The sequence below is a fragment of the Nothobranchius furzeri genome, chromosome 16 (genome assembly GCF_043380555.1).
Source record: "Nothobranchius furzeri strain GRZ-AD chromosome 16, NfurGRZ-RIMD1, whole genome shotgun sequence".
Taxonomy (NCBI): Eukaryota; Metazoa; Chordata; class Actinopteri; order Cyprinodontiformes; family Nothobranchiidae; genus Nothobranchius; species Nothobranchius furzeri.
Window position 1 is genome coordinate 41,939,223 of NC_091756.1, and position 27,958 is coordinate 41,967,180.

The following is a 27,958-nucleotide window of genomic DNA, read 5'->3' on the forward strand; positions in this document are numbered from 1 at the left end:
AAGTCCCTCGCTTGTGAAAATGTGTCCGACATAACTGACCTGATTCAGCGGGAATTTGCACTTTAATGGGTTTAGTCGCAGGTTTACTTCTCTGGCACGATCAAGGACTTTTCTCAGGTTTTCGTCATGTTCTTTCACGGTTCTTCCGCCGATGAGTATATCATCAACAATGATGGCACATGGATACCCAACGAATATCTGCTCCATGGCTCGCTGAAACACTTCGCTGGCAGCATTAAGACCAAAAGGCATTCTGAGAAACCTGTAACGACCAAAACAAGTGCGACGGTGGTTACAGAGGCGGTTTTACCATTAGGCATAGGTAGGCGGCCGCCTGGGGCCCCCTTGTGTTGGGGGGCCCCCTAGCCCTGACCGCCAGCACCCCTCTGTTAATGCCACAATATTCTTATTACCAACCTGTGGCCGCAGACGGGATTGGACATGCCCACTTCTCATTACCATAATTCCTGAACCGTTCAAGATATCATTAAAATTCCAAAAGTGCTGAAAAGATTAAAAATGGGGCTTTTCGTGCATATACAATACATTACGGTAGCCACCGGGATTCCCTGTCTTGAGCGCAGGGGCGTCGGACTGGGGGGGGGGGAAAGGTACCATTTACCCAGGGCCCACTGCAGGGAGGGGCCCTGAGACAGCTTTGAATAAAAATGTTTTATTGTTGTTGTTTTTTCCCCCCAACTTACTTAATGTCTTAATAAACTTCCCTTTACCTGGATAAAGAGGTTAAGAAACAGAATTTTGCCTTAAAAATAATAACTGAATAATCTCTGAGGCATCTATCACCCCTTAAAAATATGCAAAGTGGTTTAGTCCACACCAGTAGCCAGGGGCTGCACGGCTGCATGTACAGCTAATGAGACATCGCAGATGCCGACAGCCAGAGCTGGAGGCAGGAGAGTCAGTCATGTCTTTTCCCAAGAAAGGGAAATCTGGCTTCCAGAAAAGAAAAGAAAAGAAGGAGAAGGAGAAAAAGTTAATAGAACAGAAGCAAGTATTGACTAGGTTTTTCAAGAAGGAAGGTGAGTAGCAGCCAGCAGCAGAACACAGTTTTAGCTGATATTAGCTAGCTCTCAGAAGCTGCATTCATGTTAGCTGTTCAGTGTTAAACGCCTTTAGTTTCACCATCAAGATCAAATATATATTAATTAGTGTTATCAGTGAAAACACTAATTAATATATATATATATATTAATCAGAATTATGCGGGCGGCCGCCGCCAATTAATTCGCGGACCTCGCAGTAAAAACAGGTTCACTCTGTGTGGATATTTCAGCTCCTTCCCAGTCATGGACCAGGACAAACTTGGTATCGATGGATTCGTGGTAATCTCAGGAATGAGAAGCTGCCACTGTTTTTCGTATAGCATGATGACACTGGTGTTAGAGGATTGTTATTGACTTGGTTAGATATTTTAAGCCTATTTTAAATTTCTTTATATTTGATCTTGAAAACGGACAATCTTATAATTTGGCTGATAATGCAGGGATTATAAAATTTAGAGTACATTACATTCACAGAGAGAACCTGGTTTATTTCATGTCAAATGTATTTACAGGGTATCTGCGGGTCCTTAAAAAGTCTTGAATTTGCTTTTCCAAATTTAAGACCTTAAAAATCCTTAAAAATGACAAATAATCCTTAAATACAGTTTCCAAAGGTCTTAAATTACCAAAGATGCAATAAACTAGATTCTTTTATTTCTATTAAAATTTTGCGAATTCCTAGTTCAGCATTTTTTGTGTATGACGTTGGCGTAAGCGGAACCGTGCACATTCAGCTGGTTGTGAAAGGGGGCTATTTTTAGATGAGCACATTAGCTGGTTAAGCTAGTGGGAGCTTGTGCCATGGGGAAGCGCAAGTTTAATGGTGACTGGATGGCTATTCCCACCTTTGCGACGTGGTTAGCATCGGTTCCAGGCAATAGCTGGAAATTATAGCTTAAATTTAATTTTTAAAAATTGCTTAAATTTGGTCAAAGTGGCCTTAAAAAAGGTCTTAAAAAGTCTTAAATTTGGTTCCCTTAAACCTTCAGATACCCTGTAATATATCAATATATATCAGTATTAGCAACAAAGCTTAACATCAAGAACCACATGGCCATTTAGACGCTGTAGCAGCAGTAGCAGCAGCAGGGCCCTCATTGTCTCCAGAAAGCACTGAGGAGATGAGACAAGGTGAGCTCACTATACAGTTAAGTTATTCAATTTACAAGCAATCATTAGCAGCAGATTTATCCCCTTTTCTGAAGCTGACAGACATGACTGAAGAGCAGATGAAGATATCATGGCAGGCACTGATGAGAAAATATTACAAGGATCTCACAGCTGAATTTGAGAATGAGATGCTACACCTGAGAACAATATATGGTGCCACATTTTCACACATTCGGTCTCCTCTTGAGCTGCTTAATGCCATCTACAGGATGCAATTACAGAGCATTTTTGGAGAAGTTTGTATTGGACTGAGGATATTTTGCACACTACCTGTGACTGTTGCTGGGAGTGAACGGGCTTTTAGCAAACTGAAACTGGTGAAAAATTATTTGAGATCAACAATGTCCCAGGATAGACTGAACAGCCTAGCTCTTCTTTCTATTGAAAGCCAATTAGCCAAAGGAATGGACTTTAAAGATCTCATAAGTGATTTTGCTAACATGAAGACCTGTCAGTGGACATTTACTGGAAAATAAATTCCAGGATTTTTGTTTGTACACATTGTTGGCAAATAAAAATAATTATATGTGAAGTCTGGGCATTTCACTTTTATTATGCTGGCATTTGTATTTGCTCAATATAGAGGTTAAACTAAGATCATATTTATTATCTTGTCTTATAGCATGACAAAAAATGTGTAAGAGAGATATTAAACAATTGAGCATGGGGGCCCACCTAGAAGACTTGTACCTAGGGCCCAGAATTTGGTGCTACGCCCCTGCTTGAGCGCACCGAATCACAATAAAGATTCAGAGACGTGCTGAGTTTGTCATCCAAAATGCTCCGTTTCATAACTTTTGAATGGCTGATCAGATCCAGGAAATTCCAACGGTTCCTAAAAGTATATAAAAGCAGCTTTCCAACGATCTATAGCATGAAGCAATCAGAGTTAGGGAAAATATCGCTACGAGGGGAAATCCTGCTGTACAGCCTGATTGAAACGGAGCGCAGTGCCGCGGTGAAAGCGGATAACGGAACGGGGAAGCTAATTAGCATAAAAACCAGCATGAAATTATGGAAATGCCTCAAAGAAAATCAACACAATCTATTAGGTGTCCCAGAAGGCTTATATCTGAAGACAGTGACCACGAAGAAGGACAGATCTCCAGTGAACCAGGATATGAACGTTTGTTCAGTCTTTATTATTATTTTTTTTATTTGAACAACCCTCAACTATTTGCTAATTGTAAGATTCAGTATCATTACAGCATTATTTATCTTTTTACAATAAATAATTATTTTTGCTAAAACAAATGTTTTTGGTATAGCAGTGCACGGTGTGCCAGAGAAGAACCCCATGGCAGTGTGAGGTGTGCAGGACTCTGCCTGCAGCTGGAGAGAAGCTGCTTCAAGGTCTACCACATCAAATAAAAACGTCTGAAAGGTCTCTCGTCTCGTCTCGTCTCGTCTCGTCTTCCTCCGCTTATCCGGGTCCGGGTCGCGGGGGCAGCATCCCAACTAGGGAGCTCCAGGCCGTCCTCTCCCCGGCCTTGTCCACCAGCTCCTCCGGCAGGACCCCAAGGCGTTCCCGGACCAGATTGGAGATGTAACCTCTCCAACGTGTCCTGGGTCGACCCGGGGGCCTTCTGCCGGCAGGACATGCCCGAAACACCTCCCCGGGGAGGCGTCCAGGAGGCATCCTGACCAGATGCCCAAACCACCTCAACTGGCTCCTTTCGATCCGGAGGAGCAGCGGTTCTACTCCGAGTCCCTCCCGAATGTCCGAGCTCCTCACCCTATCTCTAAGGCTGAGCCCGGCCACCCTACGGAGGAAACTCATTTCGGCCGCTTGTATCCGCGATCTCGTTCTTTCGGTCATTACCCAAAGCTCATGACCATAGGTGAGGATTGGGACGTAGATCGACCGGTAAATCGAGAGCCTGGCTTTCTGGCTCAGCTCCCTCTTCCCCACGACAGATCGGCTCAGCGTCCGCATCACTGCAGACGCCGAACCAATCCGCCTGTCGATCTCCCGATCCCTCCTACCCTCACTCGTGAACAAGACCCCGAGATACTTAAACTCCTCCACTTGAGGTAGGACCTCTCCCCCGACCCGGAGGTGGCAAGCCACCCTTTTCCGGTCGAGAACCATGGTCTCAGATTTGGAGGTGCTGATCCTCATCCCAGCCGCTTCACATTCGGCCGCGAACCTACCCAGCAAGAGCTGAAGGTCAGAGCTGGATGAAGCTAGGAGGACCACATCATCCGCAAAAAGCAGAGACGAGATTCTCCTGCCACCAAACTCGACACACTCCACACCACGGCTGCGTCTAGAAATTCTGTCCATAAAAGTGATGAACAGAACCGGTGACAAAGGGCAGCCCTGGCGGAGTCCAACCCTCACTGGGAACAGGTCCGACTTACTACCGGCTATGCGGACCAAACTCACGCTCCTCTGGTAAAGGGACTGAATGGCCCTTAACAGAAAGCCACCCACCCCATACTCCTGGAGTGTCCCCCACAGGGTGCCCCTGGGGACACGGTCATAAGCCTTCTCCAAATCCACAAAACACATGTGGATTGGTTGGGCAAACTCCCATGCCCCCTCCATCACCCTTGCAAGGGTATAGAGCTGGTCCACAGTTCCACGGCCAGGACGAAAACCACATTGCTCCTCCTCTATCTGAGATTCAACTATCGATCGGACCCTCCTCTCCAGTACCTTGGCGTAGACCTTTCCAGGGAGGCTGAGGAGTGTGATCCCCCTATAGTTGGAACACACCCTCAGGTCACCCTTCTTAAAGATGGGGACCACCACCCCGGTCTGCCACTCCCTAGGAACTGCCCCCGATGACCACGCAATGTTGTAGAGACGTGTCAACCATGACAGCCCTACAACATCCATAGCCTTGAGATACCCAGGACGAACCTCATCCGCCCCCGGGGCTCCGCCGCTGTGTAGTTGTTTGACTACCTCAGCAACTTCTGCCCCCGAGATCGGACAGTCCATCCCCAGGCCTCCCAGCTCTGGTTCCTCCTCGGAATGCGCATTGGTGGGATTGAGGAGCTCCTCAAAGTATTCCTTCCACCGTCCGACTATAGCCTCAGTTGACGTCAGCAGCTCCCCATCCCCACTGTAAACAGTGTGAGCGAGTTGCTGCCTTCCTCTCCTGAGGCGCCGGACAGTTTGCCAGAACCTCTTTGGAGCCGATCGATAGTCTTTCTCCATGGCCTCACCAAACTCCTCCCACGCCCGAGATTTTGCCTCGGCAACTGCCACTGCTGCACCCCGCTTGGCTGTCCGGTACCTGTCTGCTGCCTCCGGAGACCCACAGACCAGCCACGCCCTGTAGGCCTCCTTCTTCAGCCTGACGGCTCCCCGAACCTCTGGTGTCCACCAGCGGGTACGGGGGTTGCCACCACGACTGGCACCGGCCACCTTACGGCCACAGCTAGCAACAGCCGCCTCGACAATCGCAGAGTGGAACAAGGCCCACTCGGACTCAATGTCCCCCACTGCTCTCGGGACGTGGTCAAAGCTCTGCCGGAGGTGGGAGTTGAAGACCGTCTTGACAGGTTCTTCTGCCAGGCGTTCCCAGCAGACGTCTGAAAGGTTACAAAAATAAAGTCTTAAAAACTGCTACAAGACACCAAGGTTCAAACTTTTTTAAGAATAGATGCATTTCAGTTCAAAGTTTAAATTGTTTGCCCAGTAATTTTGAAGTTCCTGTTCAGTAATAACTGTAAAAAATTCAAATCCGTTTTTTGCTTTTTTCACTTTTAAGCTGATTTTTTAAAGGCTGTAATAGAAATACATTCTAAATAGAAGAAGAAGAAGAAGAAGAAGAAGAAGAAGAAGAAGAAGAAGAAAATATAATTTCTATAGCGCCTGTCAAGATAAAAATCACGAGGCGCTTCACAAAAAAAAATATAAATATAAAAAAGCATTCAGAAAATGTTTAAAAATATATTTAAAATGAGCAAAAATAGGCCATTGTTATTTAAAAGAAAAAATGTTAAGAACGAGAGAGAGTGAATAGGAAAGAGGGAAATCAGTGAGGAAGGTGGAATAGGTGGGGAGAGCAGAATAAAGAGAGAGTGGTGAAGAAGATCAGACAAAAGCCAGCTTGAACAAGTGAGTCTTCAGCTGCTTTTTAAAGGAGACCACTGAGTCCACTGATCTCAGGCTCAGGGTAAGAGAGTTCCAGAGTCTGGGGGCCACAGCAGCAAATGATCTGTCACCTTTGGTCTTTAGCCTGGTGCTGCACAACCAGTAGGCTTTGATCACTGGACCTCAGGGACCTGCTGGGGGTGTAGGGACTGAGAAGATCACCAATGTAAGATGGTGCTTGTCATGTAAGACCCTATAGAACAGAACCAGGATCTTGAAATGAACCCTGAAGTTGACTGGCAGCCAGTGAAGCTGGAGGAGAAGTGACTTCACATTTCTTTTCATGAAATGTTATAGTGGTTTGGAAATACAAACCACACACTGAAAGCTGAGGTTGTTCTGAAAAAAGGAGAAGAGTTACACACACTTTGCACTTTTTATTACAATTTTACAGCCATAAGATAAAAAAAAATACCAGGTGGCCCTGTTATAATTATGGTCATAAGAGGGTTATTAAGACTGCGATGCACAAACAGGAAGTGATTGGTAGTCATTCCACTCCAATCCAGTTAGTGGCAGTAATGCACCAAATTGTTGTTTGCCAAGTGCCATAAGACCACAAATAAGAATAAGAAGAGAGGCGGGAGCATTCGTAACAAACTCAAAGCGATAGTCAAAACATTAAGCATGAAATGGAGTTATCCTAGTGGCTCTAATAAGAGAAAGAAGCAGCATGCTTCATAAAAGCTTTTATCTTCACTTCTGAAAGTGACGTTGTTTTTCGATGTAAACATCAAAAGGAAGCAGAAAGGAAAGACAATGGAAAATGTTTAAAGGGAGGAAAACAGACCAAAATGGAAAATAGAAAAAAAATAACTAAGGCTAAAGCACAGGAGCGCTGACAGAAAAAAGAAAGCAGAGCAAATATTGAAAGCACTCAAAGGGAGGGAAATACAGGAAAAAAAGAGGAGGACTAATAAAAAGGGAAAATAACTCATGTCAGAAGAGGGGAGAGTTTCGCAAATCCAGTTAAAGGTAAGATTGTCGAAAATTTAGTGTAAGGGGCCCCATGTCTGTGTTTGCCTTGGGCCCCCAAATTGCTAAATCCGCCCCTGGGTGGTCAGCATGGATGATTTCTGATCCAATGACACCTGCCAAAAAGAGTTCTTAGCATCCAACATAGAGAACACAGTGGCATTTGACATTATTGCAGCCACTTCTTCTACTGTGCGTATTGGATGATGTGGTCTTTTCAGTGCTGTGTTTAAGTCTCGAGGATTTATGCATATCTTTATTTCATCTTTGCCTTTCTTGTTGGTGGCTACCATAGAAGACACCCAGTCTGTCAGCTCTGAGACGGGAGTAATGACGCCTAACTTCTCCATCCTGTCCAACTCTGCCTTGACTCTGTCTTTCATGGCCAAAGGGATGCGATGTGCTGGGCGAACAGCTGCTTCACATCTGGGTTCAGTGACTGGCAACCTTCCAAGCTCATCAGAAAATAAGTCGCTGTATTCCGTGATAAGCTGTTGTGACAGGTCATCTGTGGATGTACTCAATTGGTGGACGTCATTGCTGAATGATACAAGTCCCATTTCTCTGCATGCACATAGTCCAAGTATTGGCTGAACATCTTCATTAACGACAAAGAATGATAGCACATGTGACTGCCCATGCAGAAAACATTGCAGCTTAATTACACCTTGTCACAATGGTCGACTGGGTACGGGAGTTGAACTTGGTAAGGATGTTTGATGTCTGGATTATTCGGTAGAGAACTCTGATCAGGGGTTTCAATGAAACGATGACTGAGTGAAGAGCCGGTGCGGCGTCTTCCATATATAGGCTTGGGTGTGACTGGGAGAATGCCGGGAGTTCCCGCGAGGAGCATGCTGGGAAATGTGGTCCAAGATGGAGGCCGGTTAGCTGGGAGAGGCCGGTCTGGGGGCTTGGGTTCTGAGAGGACCCCCCGGTCCAGGGACGGCTCCAGAAGTCCCAGGGTGACCTCGGCGGTCCCAGAAGTCAGAGACAAGGGCAGGGTCCAAGATGGAGCGGGCCGGCTCCCAGGAGCGTTCCTCAGGGCCGTAGTCCACCCAATCGACCAGATACTGCCAGCCCCGTCCCCTGCGGCGAGCGTCCAGGATGCGCCGGACGGTGTAGATGGGCTCACCGTCGAGGAAGCGGGCAGGCGGAGGCGCCGGAGCCGGAGGCGGAAGGAGGGAGGATTCCACGTAGGGCTTGAGCCGGGAGATATGGAAGGTGGGATGGATGCGGAGACTCGCAGGCAGCCGCAGCCGGTACGTGACCGGGTTGATGACCCTTTGCACGGGGTAAGGCCCAAGGAACCGGGGAGCGAGCTTCCTGGACCCGGCACGGACACGGAGGTCTGCCGTGGACACCCAGACCTTATCCCCTGGAGCATATGAGGGACCAGGACGGTGTCGGCGGAGGTGTTGGTGAGAGTAACGGGCGTTAGCTCGGGTTATGGAGGCCCGCGCCTTTATCCAGGCGTTCCTGCAGTGCCTCACCAGGGATTGAGCGGCCGGCACCGCAACTTCGGGTTCCTGGTGGGCAAAGACCGGGGGCTGGTAGCCATAGCAGACTTCGAACGGGGACATCAGAGTGGCTGAGGAGGTGTGGAGATTGTGGGATAATGCCGCCCAGAGGAGGTACTTAGGCCACTGCGAAGGTTGGGCCGAGACAAAGCAGCGGAGGTACCGACCCAGTTGTTGGTTTGCCCGCTCCGTTTGGCTGTTGGTCTGCGGGTGATTCCCCGAAGATTGGCAGACTGATGCTCCCAACAGATGACAAAAAGCCCTCCAGAACCGGGCCGTGAACTGGGGACCACGATCCGAGACCACGTCGACAGGAAATCCATGGAGACGCACCACATTCTCCAGGAACAACTCAGCTGTGCGTCGGGCCGAGGGGAGGCCCGGAAGGGCGATGAAGTGAACAGCCTTATAAAACCGGTCAGTGACCGTCATGATGGTATTAAGGTCGTTGACTGGTGGGAGTCCTGTGACGAAGTCCAACCCCACATGGGACCAGGGGCGGCTGGGTACCGGAAGAGGTCTGAGGGTACCAACCGAGGCCTGGTTGGATGTCTTGGAGCGGGCGCAGACGTCACAGGCACTCGTATAGTCCTTTACATCTCTCTCCATACGTGGCCACCAGAGAGCTCGTTTGAGGAACCTAAGAGTCCGTGAGAAGCCCGCGTGGCCAGACAGGCGTGATGAGTGGGCCCAGGACAATGCCTCACTGCGACAGGCCGTGGGGACGTAGAGCCGACCCGCGGGGGTCTCTGGAGGCGCGGGATCGTCTCGGAGGGCGTTTTGGATAGCCTCCTCCAGTGGCCACCTCAGGTGGGCCAAGAAACGGTGCTCGGGGAGGATAGGTGCCGGCTCGGACGTGGGCGTTGGATGTGTGAACTGGCGGGAAAGGGCGTCCGCCTTCTGGTTCTTTGTCCCTGGGCGGTAGGCGAGATGGAATTCATAGGGCTCAAAGAAGAGGGCCCAGCGGGCCTGGCGAGGATTGAGCTGCTTGGCTGATCTGATGTGGGTCAGGTTCTGGTGGTCCGTCCAGATGGTGAACGGCTGAGTGGTGCCCAGAAGCCACTGCCTCCATTCCTCCAATGCCCACTTTATGGCCAGCAGCTCGCGATCCCCTACGCCGTACTTCTGCTGGGTGGTGGAAAACTTCCTGGAGAAGTAGGCGCAGGGATGAAGCCTGTCGTCGGGCCCGGCTTGGGACAAGATGGCACCGGCGCCAACATCCGAGGCGTTGACCTCGACCATAAAGGGGACTGCATGATCCGGATGGCGGAGGATAGGAGCCGACGTGAAACGGGCGACTAGGTGTTGGAAGGCCCGAACGGCGTCTGGAGTCAGCCGGAACGGTTGGCTGGGAGGGCTTGGTCGGGTGAGAGAAGTGAGAGGTGCCACAATGGTGCTAAAGTCCTTAATAAAACGGCGGTAAAAGTTGCAGAAACCCAGAATACTCTGCAGTTGTTTCAGGCTTGTCGGGAGGGGCCAGTCTCTCACCGCCTGGACTTTCTGAGGGTCCATGGTTAGTCCTTTATCCGAAATCATGTAGCCCAGGAATGATACGGACCGCTGGTGGAAGGAGCACTTCTCGGGCTTACAGAACAGGTTATTGTCCAGGAGCCGGGTTAGAACAGCGCGAACATGGTGGAGGTGTTCGGCCTTGGACTTGGAGTAGATCAGGATGTCATCCAGGTAGGGAAACACCCACCGTCCCAACATGTCGCGGAGGACATCGTTTATGAGGCGTTGAAAAACGGCGGGGCTATTGCACAGCCCGAAGGGCATGACCTGGTACTCCCAGTGACCGGTGGGTGTGATGAAAGCGGTCTTCCACTCATCTCCAGCTTTAATACGGACCAGACTGTAGGCGCTCCGGAGGTCCAGCTTGGTGAAGATCCGCGCCTGGGAGATGGCGTCCAGGGCAGATGTGAGGAGCGGCAGAGGATGACGGTCTTTGACTGTGATTTTGTTCAGACCTCGGTAATCGATACAGGGGCGGAGATCACCCTCCTTTTTCCTGACAAAGAAGAAGCCTGCGGCACCCGGGGAGGAGGAAGGTCGAATGAAACCCTGCTGGAGGGCCTGGTCAATATATTCGTCCATGGCTCTGGACTCGGCGGGAGAGAGAGAAAAAAGGCGCCCCCGGGGTGGACTGGTTCCTGGTTTCAGCTTGATTTCCATGTCGTACGGGCAGTGAGGCGGCAGTGTGGTGGCGCGCCGCTTGTCGAACACCGCAGCCAGATCCCGGTAGGGCAGTGGCAGATTGGGCGGTGTTTGGCCAGTGTCACCGTCCGGGCGGTCTGGCATGGATGTAGGAGGAGAGAGGTGGGCCTGGCACTGGGTTCCCCATTCCAAAATGCGGCCCTGGGACCAGGAAATCCGGGGGTCGTGGAGACGGAGCCAGGGAAATCCCAGGATTAGAGGAGAGGAGGGAGCACATATGATCAGGAACTGGAGGGTCTCTCGGTGGCCTTGGACAACCATCTGGAGTGGCTGGGTTCGGTTTTGGATCGGATAGGGTTGGAGGGGCCTACCGTCCACCGAGGTCACAGGCGCAACTCTCTCCAAGGGGGTCATGGGGATCCGTAGGCGCTTAGCCAGATCCATGTCCATAAAATTGTCAGCGGCCCCCGAGTCAAACAGCGCGTGCATCTGAAGTGAGGTCTCACCATGAAGGAGGGTAACATGAAGAAGGAGTCGATTTGAAGAGGCGGGGGCTGAAGGTGACCCAGGCTGAGCGACCCCGATACTCAGTGGGTTCCTTCGTTTCCCAAACGTAATGGACAGTTCAGGCGTCTGTGGTGGGAGGAGCCACAATAGGCACAGAGATCCTCGCGCCACCGTCGCTGTCTCTCCTCTGGAGGAAGGTGGCCTGATTGCATGGGCTCATCAGTAGAAGCGGGTCCGGGAGCAGGCGTGGGGGAACGAGGAAGAGGGCCAGGCGCCCTGGATGGGCGAGTGAAGGGCTTGGGCCGATCCAGAACCCGCTGATCCATGCGCAGCGCCAAATCGACCACTTCATCCAGGGTCTGGGGCAGTTACTTTCCCGCCATCTCATCACGGATGTAGGTCGCCAGTCCCTCCAAGAAGACGGCTCGGAGGGCAGAGTCATCCCACCGCAGCTTGGCGGAGATGGTGCGGAACTCCGACGCATAAGCGCACACCGTGCGCTCCCGCTGGCGGAGCTTTAGGAGTTGTGTTTCTGCTCCCACGTCGCTGCTGGGTGGAACAAAAGTCTTTCTGAGGGCGGACACAAAAGCAGCATAGTCATTGCAAGCCGGTGATTTGGAATTATAAAGCGCAGCGGCCCACTCAGCCGCGCGTCCGGAGAGCAGGGAGGTGAGATGCGCCACCCGAGAGCACGCAGTGGGGAAGCGCCCTGGCTGGCACTCAAACTGCATGTTGAGGGTGGCGAGCAGACCGTCTGGGCTCCCCGTCTCTCCGTTCCACCTCTCTGGGAGACTAAAGTGCAGCCCCTCTGTTGGTGGAGCGAGGGCTTGCTGCTGGAGAGCATGGAGGGCTGTGGATAATTGTAGGATGAGATCGGTCTGGGAGTTTTGTTTGGTGTGGAGCCGATCGATCAGGGCGTGGAGCTGAATGAGTTCATTTTCCATTTGCTCCGTCTTTCTTTTCATGCGCTCGAATTCCGCTGGATCTACGGACTCAGTCATCCTGTCACGATGGTCGACTGGGTACGGGAGTTGAACTTGGTAAGGATGTTTGATGTCTGGATTATTCGGTAGAGAACTCTGATCAGGGGTTTCAATGAAACGATGACTGAGTGAAGAGCCAGTGCGGCGTCTTCCATATATAGGCTTGGGTGTGACTGGGAGAATGCCGGGAGTTCCCGCGAGGAGCATGCTGGGAAATGTGGTCCAAGATGGAGGCCGGTTAGCTGGGAGAGGCCGGTCTGGGGGCTTGGGTTCTGACACACCTGAGGTTTGAATCTTGCTGCCTCCAAATGCTACTAGGTTAACGGACTTGGGGTGAGCTTTCATTTGTTTATATGCTCTTATAATGTTAACTGTTTTCATGGGAAGCACATTACATTTAGCACTTGTGTCCACTTTCATCTCAACAGGAATCCCATTAATCTGCACTGTGACGAAAACTTCTGTTGGGTATTTTTATACTTGTACCTTTTTGAGGCCTAAAAGATGCCCAATTTGTGTTATTAACACCATGAATCTCTGTGTTTGCCAACTGTGGCTGTTCATGAAAGGTTGAGCAGAGAAGCTCGTTTGCAGTCAAGGATGTTGATTCCAACCAAACCTCTGTAAGGATGTTGATTCCAACCAAACCTCTGTACCTCTGTAACCTGAGAAGGCCCCGCCTTCTCCATCCTTTGCTAAATAAAACCCCTGGCTAACTGAGAATATTTGGGAGTGACGTGGGAAAAGCCTCGGAGGAGGTTTTTCCCTGCGTTAACTCTCCATTATTTTGGGGACTCAGGGTAAAATGTCTTCCTTGTTGTCATGTGTGTTGATTGTAGGTTTCAGGGTTATGGAGATTAAATATTACCCCACATTTAATTAACTAACAACTTCCTCTTTGTGTTCCACATGCACAGCAGTCGCATGGATTGCATATTGCAGGTTTATTCCATCAACGTAGAATGTGTCATCTCCGCTGTCGTCAGCTTGGTCAGGTTCCACATGATGGACTGACTTTCTGTGTCCTGTTACATTTTGGGTAGGTTGAATGGCTCTGCACCGTTTCTTAAAATGATTCCACTTTTTGCATGCATGACACTGCTGCCCAAAAGCCGGACATTTACTCTTTTTTGCAGCATGAACACCCCCACAGTTAGTACAGTTAGTGATATGCTGTGTTTCAGACCTGTCTCCTTGATTTTTCATTTTATCTCCTCTGTGCTGTCTTGTAAATTTGGGCTGGAAAACGACAACATTTGTTGCAGATTGTTGACGAAATGCAAGTGTTTTATTATGCTCTTCAGTCATTTCATGAATCTGGCAGACTTAAATGGCTTTTGCAAGTGTTAAATCACTGTCACGCAGTAGCACTTTCCTTAAATTGTCATTGTTGATGCCACAAACTAGTCTGTCTCTTATTAGTTCATCACTCAGATCACCAAATCTGCAGCTTTTTGCTTTAATCCGTAAATCACTCACATATGATTCAACAGTCTCCCCAGTCCTCTGATTCCGCATATTGAACTTGTGTCTTTCCATCGTGACGTTGGTTTGTGGACTGCACAGTTCTCTGAATTTTCTTTTGAGGCACTCAGGATCCTCCTTCGATTCTGCAGGAATGAGAACTCGTCCTCCATCGCCGGGCTCTCTCACTTCTGGCGCATAAACAAAAGACCGCTCCCGTTCTATAGCTTCGGGACCTGCTAAGTTGAGCAATATGTAGGCTTGCGTGCGCACTGGCTTGTCCGAGTGTGCCACCACTATAAAAATGTCATACTCCTGCTCAAAAATGCGCCAGTTTTCAGCAACAATACCATCAAAAACAAGCGGGTCAGGCCTCCTGAATCCTTCCGCCATGTTTGTTCACCAGTATGATAATGATGAAGCGGTATATTCAGTTAACGTGGTTTTATTAACCAGCAGAACAGCAGACAACTTACATGCATGGACTCACTAACCGAATGCCAACTGTACCACTCAACACATACACAGACCTACCCCGAGGTACGGCAAGCAGATTAGGACAAAATACTAAACAGCAGGTTGTCTACAGGGGCTTAAGCATTTTTTTTTCTTTTTTTTGTCATTACCGTACTTAACCCTTTATTTTGTACTACAGTAAAATGAAATTTTAATCTAGTCTCTCAACCTATAAAATATGTGAATAATCGGAGGTGTAGCCTACTTTAAGACAAATCATATCGCCATTTCAGTAGACATTTTACCAAGCTCTCTTTTTTGCCTTTGTTTAAAACATTTTTATATTTACTAATTGCCCGTTCATTATGGACACGACGAGTACTGTCCGAATTCCAAGAATACTCATTCTCGCGTCCTCAAATGCGTCCTCGCTCTGCCCACATTTCGAGGACGGGTCTGTTGTATCCTCACAGAACAAGGCTATCCCAGCATGCTTTGTGCGCTGGCTGTGGATTTTCGACAGGAAGAGAAAATGGGGAGAGCTACGCAGTTTTAAACGTGTTTGTTAAAAACTAGCCATAGAAATCTAAAAAGCTTAAAGCGGTTCAGTTTATAGACATGTTTTGTTTGTATATTTGTTTTTTTAAATTACATTTTAGGCAGAAATCACCTAGAACGAGTTTGTCCCAGGGTCCCAGTTATTCCTGTGTGTGTGTGTGTGTGTGTGTGTGTGTGTGTGTGTGTGTGTGTGTGTGTGTGTGTGTGTGTGTGTGTGTGTGTGTGTGTGTGTGTGTGTGTGTGTGTGTGTGTGTGTGTGTGTGTGTGTGTGTGTGTGTGTCTAATTAAACTTGTCATTTGTTTTAAGGACAACGGAGCAAAGAAGCGTTTTTATTAAGCTTAGAGGTGAAGAGTGAAGCTGTTTACACACACAACCACAGAAGTTCTTCTGTGAAAAGTAGTTTTACATTCAGGGATTTACACAGCTGACACGTTTTAATGAAGTAAAAAGTTTGTGTGAAGAATATAATTCTTATCTTATCATGTGGATAAATGTAAAAATGTGTTTGTTGCTTTTTTGTCACCTGTGGTCTCTGGTTTTCTCTGTAGGACTGCAGGTGTCCAGGGTCAGGAGAGGCTTTACCTGTTGGTCCTGTTTCGCACGTTATCTTATTCATTTTCTTATCAGAAAATATGCCATCGTTATCTAATTTGGCTTTTGCAGACACCCCCCCCCCCCCCCCCCCCACACACACACACACACACACACACACACACACAAATAGTTCATGTGGTTCTGCACAGCAATGTCTTTTCATCAGAAGCACCAGTATAATTAAATTAATACCAAATATCATTAAAGGTGACCAGGGGCGTCGGACTGGGGAGGAAAGGGTACCGTTTACCCAGGGCCCACTGCAGGGAGGGGCCCTGAGACAGCTTTGAATAAAAATGTTTTATTGTTGTTGTTTTTTCCCCCCAACTTACTTAATGTCTTAATAAACTTCCCTTTACCTGGATAAAGAGGTTAAGAAAGAGAATTTCACCTTAAAAATAATAACTGAATAATCTCTGAGGCATCTATCACCCATTAAAAATGTGCAAAGTGGTTTAGTCCACACCAGCGGCCAGGGGCTGCACGGCCGCATGTACAGCTATGAGACATCGCAGATGCCGACAGCCAGAGCTGGAGGCAGGAGAGTCAGTCATGTCTTTTCCCAAGAAAGGGAAATCTGGCTTCCAGAAAAGAAAAGAAGGAGAAGGAGGAAAAGTTCATTGAACAGAAGCAAGTAGAAGGACAGTGAGCAGCAGCAGAACACAGTTTTAGCTGATATTAGCTAGCTCTCAGAAGCTGCATTCATGTTAGGTGTTCAGTGTTAAACGCCTTTAGTTCACCATCAAGATCAAATATAAATTAATTAGTGTTATCAGTGATAACACTAATTAATATATATATATATATTAATCAGAATTATTATCGCGGGCAGCCGCCGCCAATTAATTCGCGGACCTCGGAGTAAAAACAGGTTCACTCTGTGTGGATATTTCAGCTCCTTCCCGGTCATGGACCAGGACAAACTTGGTATTGATGGATTTGTGGTAATCTCAGGAATGTGAAGCTGCCACTGTTTTTCATATAGCATGATGACACTGGTGTTAGAGGATTGTTATTGACTTGGTTAGATATTTTAAGCCTATTTTTAATTTCTTTATATTTGATCTTGAAAACGGACAATCTTATAACTTGGTTGATAATGCAGGGATTATAAAATTTAGAGTACATTACATTCACAGAGAGAACCTGGTTTATTTCATGTCATATGTATTTAATATGTCAATACATATCAGCAAAGCTTAACATCATGAACCATGACAGACATGACTGAAGAGCAGATGAAGAAATCATGCCAGGCACTGATGAGAAAATATTACAAGGATCTCACAGCTGAATTTGAGAATGAGATGCTACACCTGAGAACAATATATGGTGCCACATTTCCACACATTCGGTCTCCTCTTGAGCTGCTTAATGCCATCTGCAGGATGCAATTACAGAGCATTTCTGGAGAAGTTTGTATTGGACTGAGGATATTTTGCACACTACCTGTGACTGTTGCTGGGGGTGAACGGGCTTTTAGCAAACTGAAACTGGTGAAAAATTATTTGAGATCAACAATGTCCCAGGATAGACTGAACAGCCTAGCTCTTCTTTCTATTGAAAGCCAATTAGCCAAAGGATTGGACTTTAAAGATCTCATAAGTGATTTTGCTAACATGAAGACCCGTCAGTGGGCATTTACTGGAAAATAAATTCCAGGATTTTTGTTTGAACATTGTTGGCAAATAAAAATAATTATGTGTGAAGTCTGGGCATTTCACTTTTATTATGCTGGCATTTGTATTTGCTCAATATAGAGGTTAAACTAAGATCATATTTATTATCTTGTCTTATAGCATGACAAAAAATGTGTAAGAGAGATATTAAGTAATTGAGCATAGGGGCCCACCTAGAAGACTTGTACCTAGGGCCCAGAATTTGGTGCTACGCCCCTGAAGGTGACACACGGCAATTCAATGCTATTCACCTGAGGAAGTGCCTCTACCAGAGTGATGCAGTCACTCAAGGAGGTGCTGCCATCTAGTGGGGAAACATGGCATCACCACCCAAAACATCAGCGCCATATTCCTGCGCCATGCACAAAAGCAGAGCCGCTGACTTCCGGTTTTAGCGGTCTTCAAGGACCCGGTCTTGCTACACCGGCGAGGACCCGTACTCATAAGCATCCTTCCTGTGAATTCGGACACACCCGCTGCCTTCTCCGAACAGCTGAGCAGCAGAACTATCTGGACAAGGCGGGAGTTAACAGCACGTAGTTGAGCTGTTCTCATGGCTGCAGCGGAGCTCCGGAAGGTCGTCGGAGCTTCAGCATGTCTGTGCGTCCTCTGTGGGCTGCCAGCAGCTGGGAAGTCCACACTGGCCTGCAGAATCACTAGCACCGCTACGGAGCTCGGATGGAGAGCCGCTGTGGTTCAGTATGATGAGCTGATCCCCGATCAGGCTTTTCATACCAAGGCTGAACTGGAAGATATGGTAGGAAATCCGTCTTTGAAGGTTTGGAATTTAAAATGGTCTAATGTAATATAACAAATCTATAAAAACGAAATACATATTTGAACATGTCCATTTTTCTTTGTTGTGGAATATTAATGACTTCCTTTTAAGATGAAACCAGCTCTTCAGAATTAAAATTGGCAAACAGTAAGACTGGCAAAAATCTAAGCTTGATCTGTTTTAAGATGTTTGTACGTCGTTTTCATTTTTATGATTGGCAAAACACACACAAATGGCATCATTTATATATACTGTTTTACTTTGAAATATGTACAATCCTTTAGAACTAAATTTGTTTAAAACGTGCGTGCATTGCACTTAGATTAAGCTCTCCTGTAATCACTATAGCACTGTGACAAACTGATTTTCCCTTCTAGCACACTAACTGGAAGTTCCACAGACAAGCAGTGTTGCAGTGCATTGATGGGCTTGTGGAGAAGCGTGAAATGTTGGATCTCCCAAGTTGCTCTCTGATCAACGTTGCTCCATGGGATCAGTCTACGCAAGCCCTCCTGCAGCCTGAAGGCTTGAAATCTGATAATAGGCCTCTTCTCTTTCTACTAGATGACAACTTCTACTATCCAAGTATGAGATATGAAGTCTACCAATTAGCAAGAAAACGTAAGGCCTTTTTAACCACAGTGCGTTCCCACTGATCCTCATTATGTAGTTTAAACAAACATTTAAAGGTGTTGGCTGTTGTTACAGGATCACTGGGGTTCTGCCAGGTGTATCTACAGTGTGACCTGGAGTCCTGCATCAGTAGAAACCAAGGCAGGTCTCGACCCGTTCCCACTAGCGTACTGCTTGAGATGGACAAGCGTTTGCAGCCTCCAGATCCTCATAAGAACTTGTGGGAAACACAAACCCTCACACTCAACACAGCTGGCGATGTCTCCCAAAGTGACGTGTAAGACTGCAGAACAAACATTTGTTGCACTTATTAGAATTCTAGTGTGTAAATCAGGGATTTTTTAAAGTTTCTATTTCTGTGTAACATCATCAGCCAGAAAGTGATTGAGCTGATCTCTTCTGCCATAAATAATCCTCTGAGTCCAATTGAGGACAACGCTGAACAAAAGGTAGCTCACATCAGACAAATGATGGTGAAAACGTGATTTGAAGCTGTAAAAGTGGATCGCTCATTGCTGTTTTGTCTTATACGTGTCAGGAAGTGGATCGTCTAAAATGTGCCACTAGTGTGGTCCATCAGGCGGACCAGGCCTGTCGACGCCTCATATCTGAAGCCATGATGACAGCCAGAGGTCAGTTACACAAACGCCAGTTGTTTAATCGTTTGTCACCTTTCAGTGCACTGATTTTGCTGTTCTCATTCTAGATGATCACGTCCCTTCTGAACTCTTGCGATCGTTGGCGGCCCAGCTGAATGAAGCTAAAACTACATTTCTTCACGATCTGCGGAAAAATGTTCTTCAAGAAGTTCTGTTCATTCAAAATGAGGACATCGACGTGGACCGCGTGGTGAAAAGGGCAGTAGAAAGCGTTTTTGACCAGAACAAAATAAAAATCCTGGCAACGTTTTTAAATAATTAAAATTTTCTAAAACATTTCAAATATTACATCCAAGATAGGATATGATGCCGTTTATGTAATGCCATGTAAATAAAATGTTTTTCCATGTATGTTCCGTCAGTAAGCAAATTTAATTAATTTATTAATAAAAGCTTTGTTAGAAAAAAAGAGCACATTCTTTTCAAAATGTATGTCAAGCATCTACAGTGTCCACAAACGAGACAAACTATAAGGAATAGTTTTCTAAATGTTTCCTTTTCAAGCAATTAAGTCATCAAGTACAAACAAGTTCACCACTTCACCCGGTGATTACATGTAATAATGTGAGTTACAGAGATTTAAAGTGTCTCAGCTTCGCTACTAAACAGTCATTTTAATGTTGTACCACAAATGGCTATAATACCACAAAACTACATCAGTATCGTAAAAAAATACAAAAGTTCCTTACACAGACAGGGGAAATGGTCGTGAGGTATAGATAATAATCAGAACCGTGAGTAGTCTTTCCAGACTTCCAGAGATGTACCACTGACGTGTCCACCTAAAAACCAAACTTTGGTGTGTTATTAGAGCACTTACCTACAATATCATGTAAGTAGTTAGATATTAAAATACTGATTTAGTCAAAAATAAAAGGATGCTCAATTAGCTGTCTGTAAAAACGTGATTACAATTCTCAAACTTTACAAATCAAGTTATTTTGTACACAAAAGTGTGGAAAGGAACATATATATATATATAATGTTGATAAATGTGGATCCATGCAAAAACAGGAAAACTGTATAAATATTTTAGTAGTAAGGTCTCAGTACAGCGCAGGTGGTGCTTTATTAAATTAGTTCACAAGGTTTTAGGAAACTGCTCCGCTTTTAAAGATGCTAAATTAGGTAAATTATTAGTTAAAGCAGGTCCTTCTTAGTTCTCTTCACATTTATGAATCTTTCTGAAGTTTTCTGTAGCCTCTTTTAAATGAAAATACAGATTGTGTGTCTCTAAACCAAGTTTATAAATGATTCTAGTCAATTCTACAGTAAGTAAGTATTGCTAATGTAACATCCAGCCACCTAGGTATTCTCAGGATTCACTGATCAAATCTAGTCTTTTAAAGGTGTGGGAAACTCATGTTGCAGAGGTCTCTAGTAGGAACGGGTGCCTTGCAAGCCGTACCCGGGGCAAAAAAAGCCCAGAATTGCTTGGACCAGCACGACAAGTTTGGTGCACCTGTTGAATGAAGTCAGCTGGAGGAGAACGTAGCATCATACAACACGTTTTAGAATCTTATTTCCTGATATTTGGGCATCTCGGATTGGAAAACGTTAACACGAGTCTACCACTGACTTGCAACGTTGATGTTTTATCTCCACAAATAACACAAGTCTGGAGGAGATTTTCTGTGTGGTGGTGTTGCTAATGCTAATGGTTAGCTTCCACTAGTCAGAACGTTCTGTTTCCTGGACGTTAAAAACAACAACATCCTTCCCGTCGTGAGCCAAGGTGGGTGAGTCCATGAATATTAAGTGACAGTGTGACGTAGATCTGTCCGGCTTTTCTAATCCTAGAGTTTCACCGTCTATTTTTTATGAGAAGCTAATGCAGGAGATAGATGTAGGAGATATTTTCATGTTCAGCCTGCATGATAAACTGAGAGTGATCCATTATAATCAGAAATAATAATTTAAAAAAAAATTCGGAGATCCACACCTTTAAAAACTGATTTTGCTCTGTGAAGCCTGTTCTGTCTCTTCTTTAGTTCTAAACCAGAGCCGGGGACTAAAAACACACATTGTCACTTCTTGTGTTGTCCACGAGCAAAATGACACGCAAAATTATATTTGTCTATGCACATGTGACCACAGATGTTGCACTGGAATGGATGTTCATAACCATGGCAGCCCATGTGAATGGTATAGAGGATATTATCAGAAAAGTGGATGTCACAATGCTGGCACTTCTGTAAGAGCTGTTGGTCTGTCGTCAGGGCAGGTGTGGGTGTGCTCGCCTGGCTGTTGCTAATGCTTCCAGTAAGAGTGTTTGTGTTGTTCTCCGTGCCGAAGCCAGGAACCGGACTGCAGCTTTCATGTCCTGAGGTTGGAGATTCATCTTTAGGTGGAGATGTCTGAACTCTGTTGGAACACACTGCAACCTGTTCACTGGAGATGTGTTGTATCAGGATTGGTTTCTCATCTTTTAGGTACTCCCGGTCAGGGGTTGCAGTAGTTTGAGGTTCAGGATGAAGACTGGTCAACTGGCCAGCAAGAGCAGACAGCTGGTCCAGTGAATTTCTAAAACCATTGGCACTCTGGCTGTGGCTCTCATTTTCATCCACCTTGGGAGGAGTTTTGTACTCACTGTTATTCAAGTGGTGGATCTTGTGAGGTAAATCATTTAAATAATCAGACCGTGGCATCACCATGGAGGGAGGGTTCAAGTTGATCAGGAGTCGCCGACTGAAGCCCAACGACCCAGTCCTCTTCTGCAGAGAGCTCAGCATCCTCTTGTTAGAGAAAGGAGAGCGGGTCGCCCTCGTGGGCAGGAGTTTGTGCCGCCGCCGGCGGTGGTGGGACAGGTTACTGCGGTCACTACATCGAAAGGTGCAGAGGTCACACTTATACGGCTTCTCTCCTGTGTGTGAGCGCATGTGGGCTTCCAAATGGCGCTCATACGCGGAGGCAAACGGACACAGCTGGCAGCGGTGAGGCTTCTCACCTAGATGACGACATGTTTTCAGTTATAATCCTGATATAATCAAACATACTGCAGTGAAATGATGAATTTCATAACTGAGAAACACATTGTTTGAATGTTGGGAGCAGCTTTATTTCAGAAGTGACAGATATAAAAAGCAATTTCATGATATTAGAATACTGCATACACTGACCTGTGTGGATGCGGATGTGCTCTATTAAACGAGCCATGCCCTTGTTGGCATAGCTACAATAGCTACACTTGTATTTTCCATCGCAGGTCCTCTCCAAGCCGTCCATCTGAACATCTGACACATCCTCCAGGCTCACCTCCACGGACGGAGGGCCCAGACCATTCTGCTCACATCTTGGTGCAACTAGAAGTACACAAACACTAGCCTCGTTATCTGAATATATATTTACATGAGACATGGTTTTTTTTGTGCTAAAGCCCTGTTTCTCACCAGCGTGGAAATGCTCTGATGTCTCCTTTTCTCCACAAACAGAACCCGAGATCATGTTGACGTGCTGGGTTTGCTGGGTCAGGTATTCTTGAAATTCCTTCACGAAATCCACAGGTTCGCTCTTGATCTCTTCCATTATATCTGTTCTCTAACGAACATTTAAACGACCAAATATCACGAAGAGCAGTGTCACGATAGGTAACCTGTTCTAGCTAGCTGATTTAAAAGCTTCATTAACCGCTATTAGCAAAAAAAGCTAACTAGCTTTGTCGCTTCTTCTGATGATTTTTTTAAACCCATGTTCTACCCTACCTTCAATTGATTCGCTTATTTACCTTTCACATACCAACCACCGCTGATACTGACAGAAACGTGTCGATGGTTTCTCCTGAATGTCTGTTTAGCTTCCGTGTTTGGTTTCTCCTGATACGTTATTCACGCAAATGCAACAGTTGCCTTCACGACCATCGGAAATGTACTCTAAAAATACAATTCAAAGGCTATTTAGTAAAGTTTCTAAATGTTTAATGTAAGACAATTCGTTTATTTTATTTCATAAGCATGTTTTGTGTTTTCTAAAAGTGTAAAATGTGACAAGAGGCAGATATTTATTTAAAAGTGTTACGTTTTCAGATTACACATGAATGTGGCACAGCTCTGACGGTGCAATTGTATAAACATTTCATCAAGCATGGCTGCGCCTTTGGTCAAGACTCTTTCAAAGGTGAGACTGGACGTTACAGGCTTTGATTCCTGGAATGTAATGAGTTTATCTGAGAAAAATCAAAATGTGTTTCTCATAACGTGCCTCTTATGTATGTTACGTTACTGGCTGTACCCAACTTCTCGCTATTGCTAGGCTAATGTTTGCTAAAGCACGAACTAATCATGTTTCATCATTAAAACTCAGCTTTAATAGGTGACATGACTGTCTTCACCTTAGTAATTTTGAGTGCTTTAAGCCAGTTTTCAATTAAATGTCCTCTCTTGTTGGTTTCCAGACCCTTAGACAGTTCCCTAGGACACCATGGGGGTTATACCAGTCTTGGTTAAGGAGGACTAGTTATGCCCCACCTGCTGCTGCATCAAACCAGACAGGTGGACTGACCTCCTTCCCTCCTCTGCAAACATATTCAGAGGAGGAAAGCATGACGAAGGAAGCAGGTGAGTAGAAAAAAACGATTTTATCATGACGCAGACAGCTGGAGGCACGAATCTCTGTCAGGTTCTGTTTTTGTTTACAGTCAGAAAATATGCACAGGAGCGCATCGCCCCCCTAGTGTCAAAGATGGACGAGAATTCTGCCATGGATGAAGAAGTGATCAAATCCCTTTTTGAGCAGGGCGTATGTCATTTATATAAACTTAATGGGAAATGTAATGTATTAAAATGGAACCAGTGTAATTTGCAGTAACTTTTTACGTTCTGTTCCTAAGCTCATGGGGATTGAGATTGACCCAGAATACGGCGGGACCGGCTCCTCGTTTTTCTCCTCCATCCTGGTTATTGAAGAGCTGGCGAAGGTGGATCCCTCTGTGGCTGTGCTCTGTGACATCCAGAACACACTCATCAACACACTGTTTGTCAAACTAGGAACCCCAGCCCAGAAAGAGAAGTACCTGACCCGACTCTCCACGGACATGGTGAGGCTTTTGGTTTTCAGAGGGTTCAAATTTTTATTATATTAAAATAATCTGAACCCTGCACTAAAGCTAAATTTTACAACAGATGTTTACTTCATTTTAGCTATTTATAAAGTTGAAATAGTTGTGTTTTATTTACATTTTTCACAACAAATACATTTTCTGGATGTTTCTTATTGTTTTTGAAAAAGAAGTCTGCACCCCATTGTGTTTAAAGTGCTGTTAGATTTTTTACATGCATTACATTTACTGTTCTGTTTCCCATCGTGGTTCGTTGTGACAGATCGGAAGCTTCTGCCTCTCAGAAGCAGAGTCAGGGAGTGACGCTTTTTCTCTGAAGACACGCGCTGACAAGCACAAGGACTATTACATCATCAATGGATCCAAGATGTGGATCAGTAATGCAGAGCATGCAGGTGTTTTCCTGGTGATGGCCAATGTGGATTCTTCTGCTGTGAGCAACACTCAACATCTGTTTTATAGCTTAACTATTCTGGATTCTAAATAGTATTTATTTCTGGTTTCCCTTTTCAGGTTTAAATTTTATTTTTATTTTTGCTATAATAAAGATGGACTTGTTTTGTATTGATATAGGGGTACAGAGGCATAACCTGCTTCATTGTGGACCGAGACGCTGAGGGACTGGAGATCTGTAAAAAAGAGAACAAGCTTGGCCTTCGTGCATCCTCCACCTGTCCACTCAACTTTGATAATGTCAAGGTGAAACCAAACACCTGATCTGCTCTGGGCTCATGTGAACCAGCTTATTGTGAGTCTCACTGCCTTTCCGCTCTTCAACACAGGTACCAGAGAAGAATATTTTAGGAGAAGTTGGACATGGATACAAATACGCCATTGGGATGTTAAATGAGGGCCGGATTGGAATTGGAGCACAGGTATTAGATCTGTTTTGTTTCATTATTCTTGTTAAAATGCACCAAAGTAACACTTGATATACTTCCCAACCCTGCTGCAGCCTCAGAGTGCAGGTCACACTAATGTTAACTCTGGCTTTAGCTTTGCCTTCAAAGACATCACCCTCTTTACTTCCAGGCTCTACCATGATTCCAAACAAAAGACAACTTCTTATACTTCTACATCTTTGTCTTCACTTTCCTATTGGCAGTTGGCGAACCAAAAAAGCAAACCGCTAGTCTCCATATGCGCTACTGGCACACTAAACTCCACCCTGACCATTGATCCACCTCTCACTCAGTGCATCTGAAGTGGAGTTCGCTGCGGCTCTTTCCTTTGTTCTAATTGATTTGAACATGTCTTTAAAACCACAACAAGTAGAAGCGCTAAAAGCCTTTTTTCTAAACAAATATGTTTGCGCTGTCGCCAGACTCCATTTTTACTACAGCTAGAAAAATTACAGCGTCGCAGACGTCACACACAGATGCTCAGTTTCTTCATAAACAACGAAGACAGCGGTGGAGTTCGCTGCGGCTCTTTCCTCTGTTCTAAATGACTCAGATATCTTTAAAACCACAAGTAGAGAAGCGCTAAAAGCATTTCTTCTAAAAAAATGTATATATATATATGTTTGCACCGTTGCCAGATGCTATTTTTTTTACTACAACTAGAAATCTACCGCATCGTGCAGTACAGTCGGGATTTCCTTTTTTTTTCTGATTGGTTATTTTTGAGCTTCTTAGTCCCGCCCCTCAAGTGCCTCTCTGCCTGTGAGTTACCAGACTCATTCTCTGTGCAGAATTAAACAGGCCAGGCTACAAAAGTGTGACTTTATGTGTCCTGTTACTAAAACATGTCATCCATGATAACAGTTTTACTCTCCACAATATCATTTTACTCTCTCCCCAACCCGTTTTTATGCTTGTTTTGTTATGAATTGCGCCGTCTCATTAAAAAAAAAGTGATCTGACGCCATAGATCTGACTGTGTTCCAGATGCTTGGACTGGCTCAGGGCTGCTTTGACCACACAATTCCTTACACCAGACAGAGGGTGCAGTTTGGGAAGCGTATCTTTGACTTTCAGGTACCAATCCTCCCAAGAACTTCTGCTTATTATTTTGGTACTCATGCATCATGTGACCTTTATGCTGTTCTTTATAATCCAGGGCATGCAGCATCAGATTGCTCACGTAGCAACACAGATTGAAGCAGCTCGCCTGCTGACGTACAACGCAGCTCGTCTGAGGGAAGCTGGCAGACCTTTCATTAAGGAGGCCTGCATGGCTAAGTACTTCTCAGCTGAGGTGTGCTTTTTGACTCATTCACAAGGAAATGTCATTCTCCGGTTTATAATAGAGGTTTTATGATTATTTATTTACATCCTATCATTATCAATTTTATCCCCCTTTTCACAACCCGTTAAAGCTCTTGGTCTGTATTCCAGCATCTTGTGAAAAACCAAAACACAAGAATTATGAAATTGTATTTTAACAGCTTTTTTTTTATCTCAATGAGGTTGCAACCCTAACTACATCAAAATGCATTGAATGGATGGGAGGAGTGGGCTTCACCAAAGACTACCCCATAGAGAAATACTATAGAGACTGTAAAATTGGTAAGCCTTTTGATGTTTTCATGTTTATTCATGATGAGACAAGGCTCCGTTTGTTTAGCTGTGGTAGGAGCTTCACCTTGTGAAGAGCGCAGCTGTTGCAGGAAGTTCAGGTGTAGCTGTGATTGGACCAGAATGGGGTGGGATTAGTGGCTGTAACTGGACTCTGTAGGAATTTCCCTCAGTGGTCCCTCAGATTACCGTTACACCGACATAAAGCTATGGTAGCTGCTGCTGTTAAACATCGCTTTTGCTTTCATCGACCTCATTTTGGCTCTCTTGTCCTTCAATGTGAGTTCAAAGGAAGGCTGACCCCGTTGTCTCCAGGAAGAGGAAACGTTAGACTCAAATCGACAGAATGGACCTTATTGAAATGCAATCTAACGTTTTTATTGTGTCTCCTTGTGCAGGAACTATTTACGAAGGCACAACAAATATACAGCTGTCCACCATGGCTAAGTTCATCGATAAGGAGTTTGACCACTGAAACTGTCCAATGGGTCCCATTTTGTTGTTATTCTCCAGTTTTGCTTTTGTCATCTCTTCAGTTGGATCAGCTGGACTTATTGGTGTCTATTAAACTCTTGTAAAGTAGTTCTCACCGCAGATGTTACCGAAAGGGTCACTTTTCCCCATTTCGGAGGTCAATTTCTTAGGTTTAAGTTGATGTTATTTTTATGTTGTTCATTTTCACATTAGTCATAAAAAAGTCTGTGGAAATGTAAGTATATAAAGATAAGTTTTGCACTTTTAGATCTTTTCTGCATCATGTCTCCCATATTTAATGTGTACTTTTAGAAATTGTGGTAAAAAAAAGATCTGTAGAATTCAGTGCCTTTGAAATGTTTGTTATTGGGGAGAGTGTTTTATCTTATATTATAAAAGTTCACTCATTTGTGACTTTCTCCATTTCAACAAATGTTTCTCTGTAAAAAAAATGAAATGGATGTTTCAACACAATAAATGTGACACACACTAATAATTCTCTGCTGATGTTTTGGGTGGTGATGCCATCTTTCCCCACTAGATGGCAGCACCTCCTTGAGTGACTGCATCACTTTGGTAGAGGCACTTCCTCAGGTGAATAGCATT

General features: G+C 45.5%; 3 protein-coding genes across 4 annotated transcripts; 2 read left to right on the forward strand and 1 right to left on the reverse strand.

Moving 5' to 3' along the window:
• The first annotated feature begins 17,636 nt into the window (after positions 1–17,636).
• LOC107387803 (L-seryl-tRNA(Sec) kinase) lies at positions 17,637–19,655 on the forward strand. Its single transcript, XM_015962993.3, has 6 exons — positions 17,637–17,993; positions 18,392–18,635; positions 18,723–18,924; positions 19,021–19,096; positions 19,186–19,279; positions 19,354–19,655. Exons 1-6 carry the CDS (start codon positions 17,790–17,792, stop codon positions 19,566–19,568), a joined length of 1,035 nt encoding a protein of 344 aa, XP_015818479.3. The 5' UTR covers positions 17,637–17,789; the 3' UTR covers positions 19,569–19,655.
• Positions 19,656–21,108: 1,453 nt separating this feature from the next.
• LOC107387802 (zinc finger protein Pegasus) lies at positions 21,109–23,147 on the reverse strand. The gene is made up of 4 exons (XM_015962991.3): positions 23,031–23,147; positions 22,696–22,843; positions 22,426–22,608; positions 21,109–22,253 (listed from the first exon to the last, which is right to left on the reverse strand). Exons 2-4 carry the CDS (start codon positions 22,829–22,831, stop codon positions 21,334–21,336), a joined length of 1,239 nt encoding a protein of 412 aa, XP_015818477.3. The 5' UTR covers positions 22,832–22,843; positions 23,031–23,147; the 3' UTR covers positions 21,109–21,333.
• On the forward strand, positions 22,501–27,845 carry acadsb (acyl-CoA dehydrogenase short/branched chain). Of its 2 annotated transcripts, XM_015962990.3 has the most exons (13): positions 22,501–22,614; positions 22,738–22,809; positions 23,329–23,419; positions 23,697–23,859; positions 23,940–24,040; positions 24,132–24,338; positions 24,622–24,792; positions 24,933–25,058; positions 25,142–25,234; positions 26,249–26,338; positions 26,421–26,558; positions 26,770–26,869; positions 27,277–27,845. In XM_015962990.3, exons 3-13 carry the CDS (start codon positions 23,387–23,389, stop codon positions 27,351–27,353), a joined length of 1,299 nt encoding a protein of 432 aa, XP_015818476.1. In that variant the 5' UTR covers positions 22,501–22,614; positions 22,738–22,809; positions 23,329–23,386; the 3' UTR covers positions 27,354–27,845. The 2 variants fall into 2 exon arrangements, with proteins under 2 accessions (XP_015818476.1, XP_054605222.1); XM_054749247.2 differs by lacking the exons at positions 22,501–22,614; positions 22,738–22,809; positions 23,329–23,419 and having other exon boundaries at positions 23,725–23,859; positions 23,921–24,040.
• Positions 27,846–27,958: the final 113 nt, after the last annotated feature.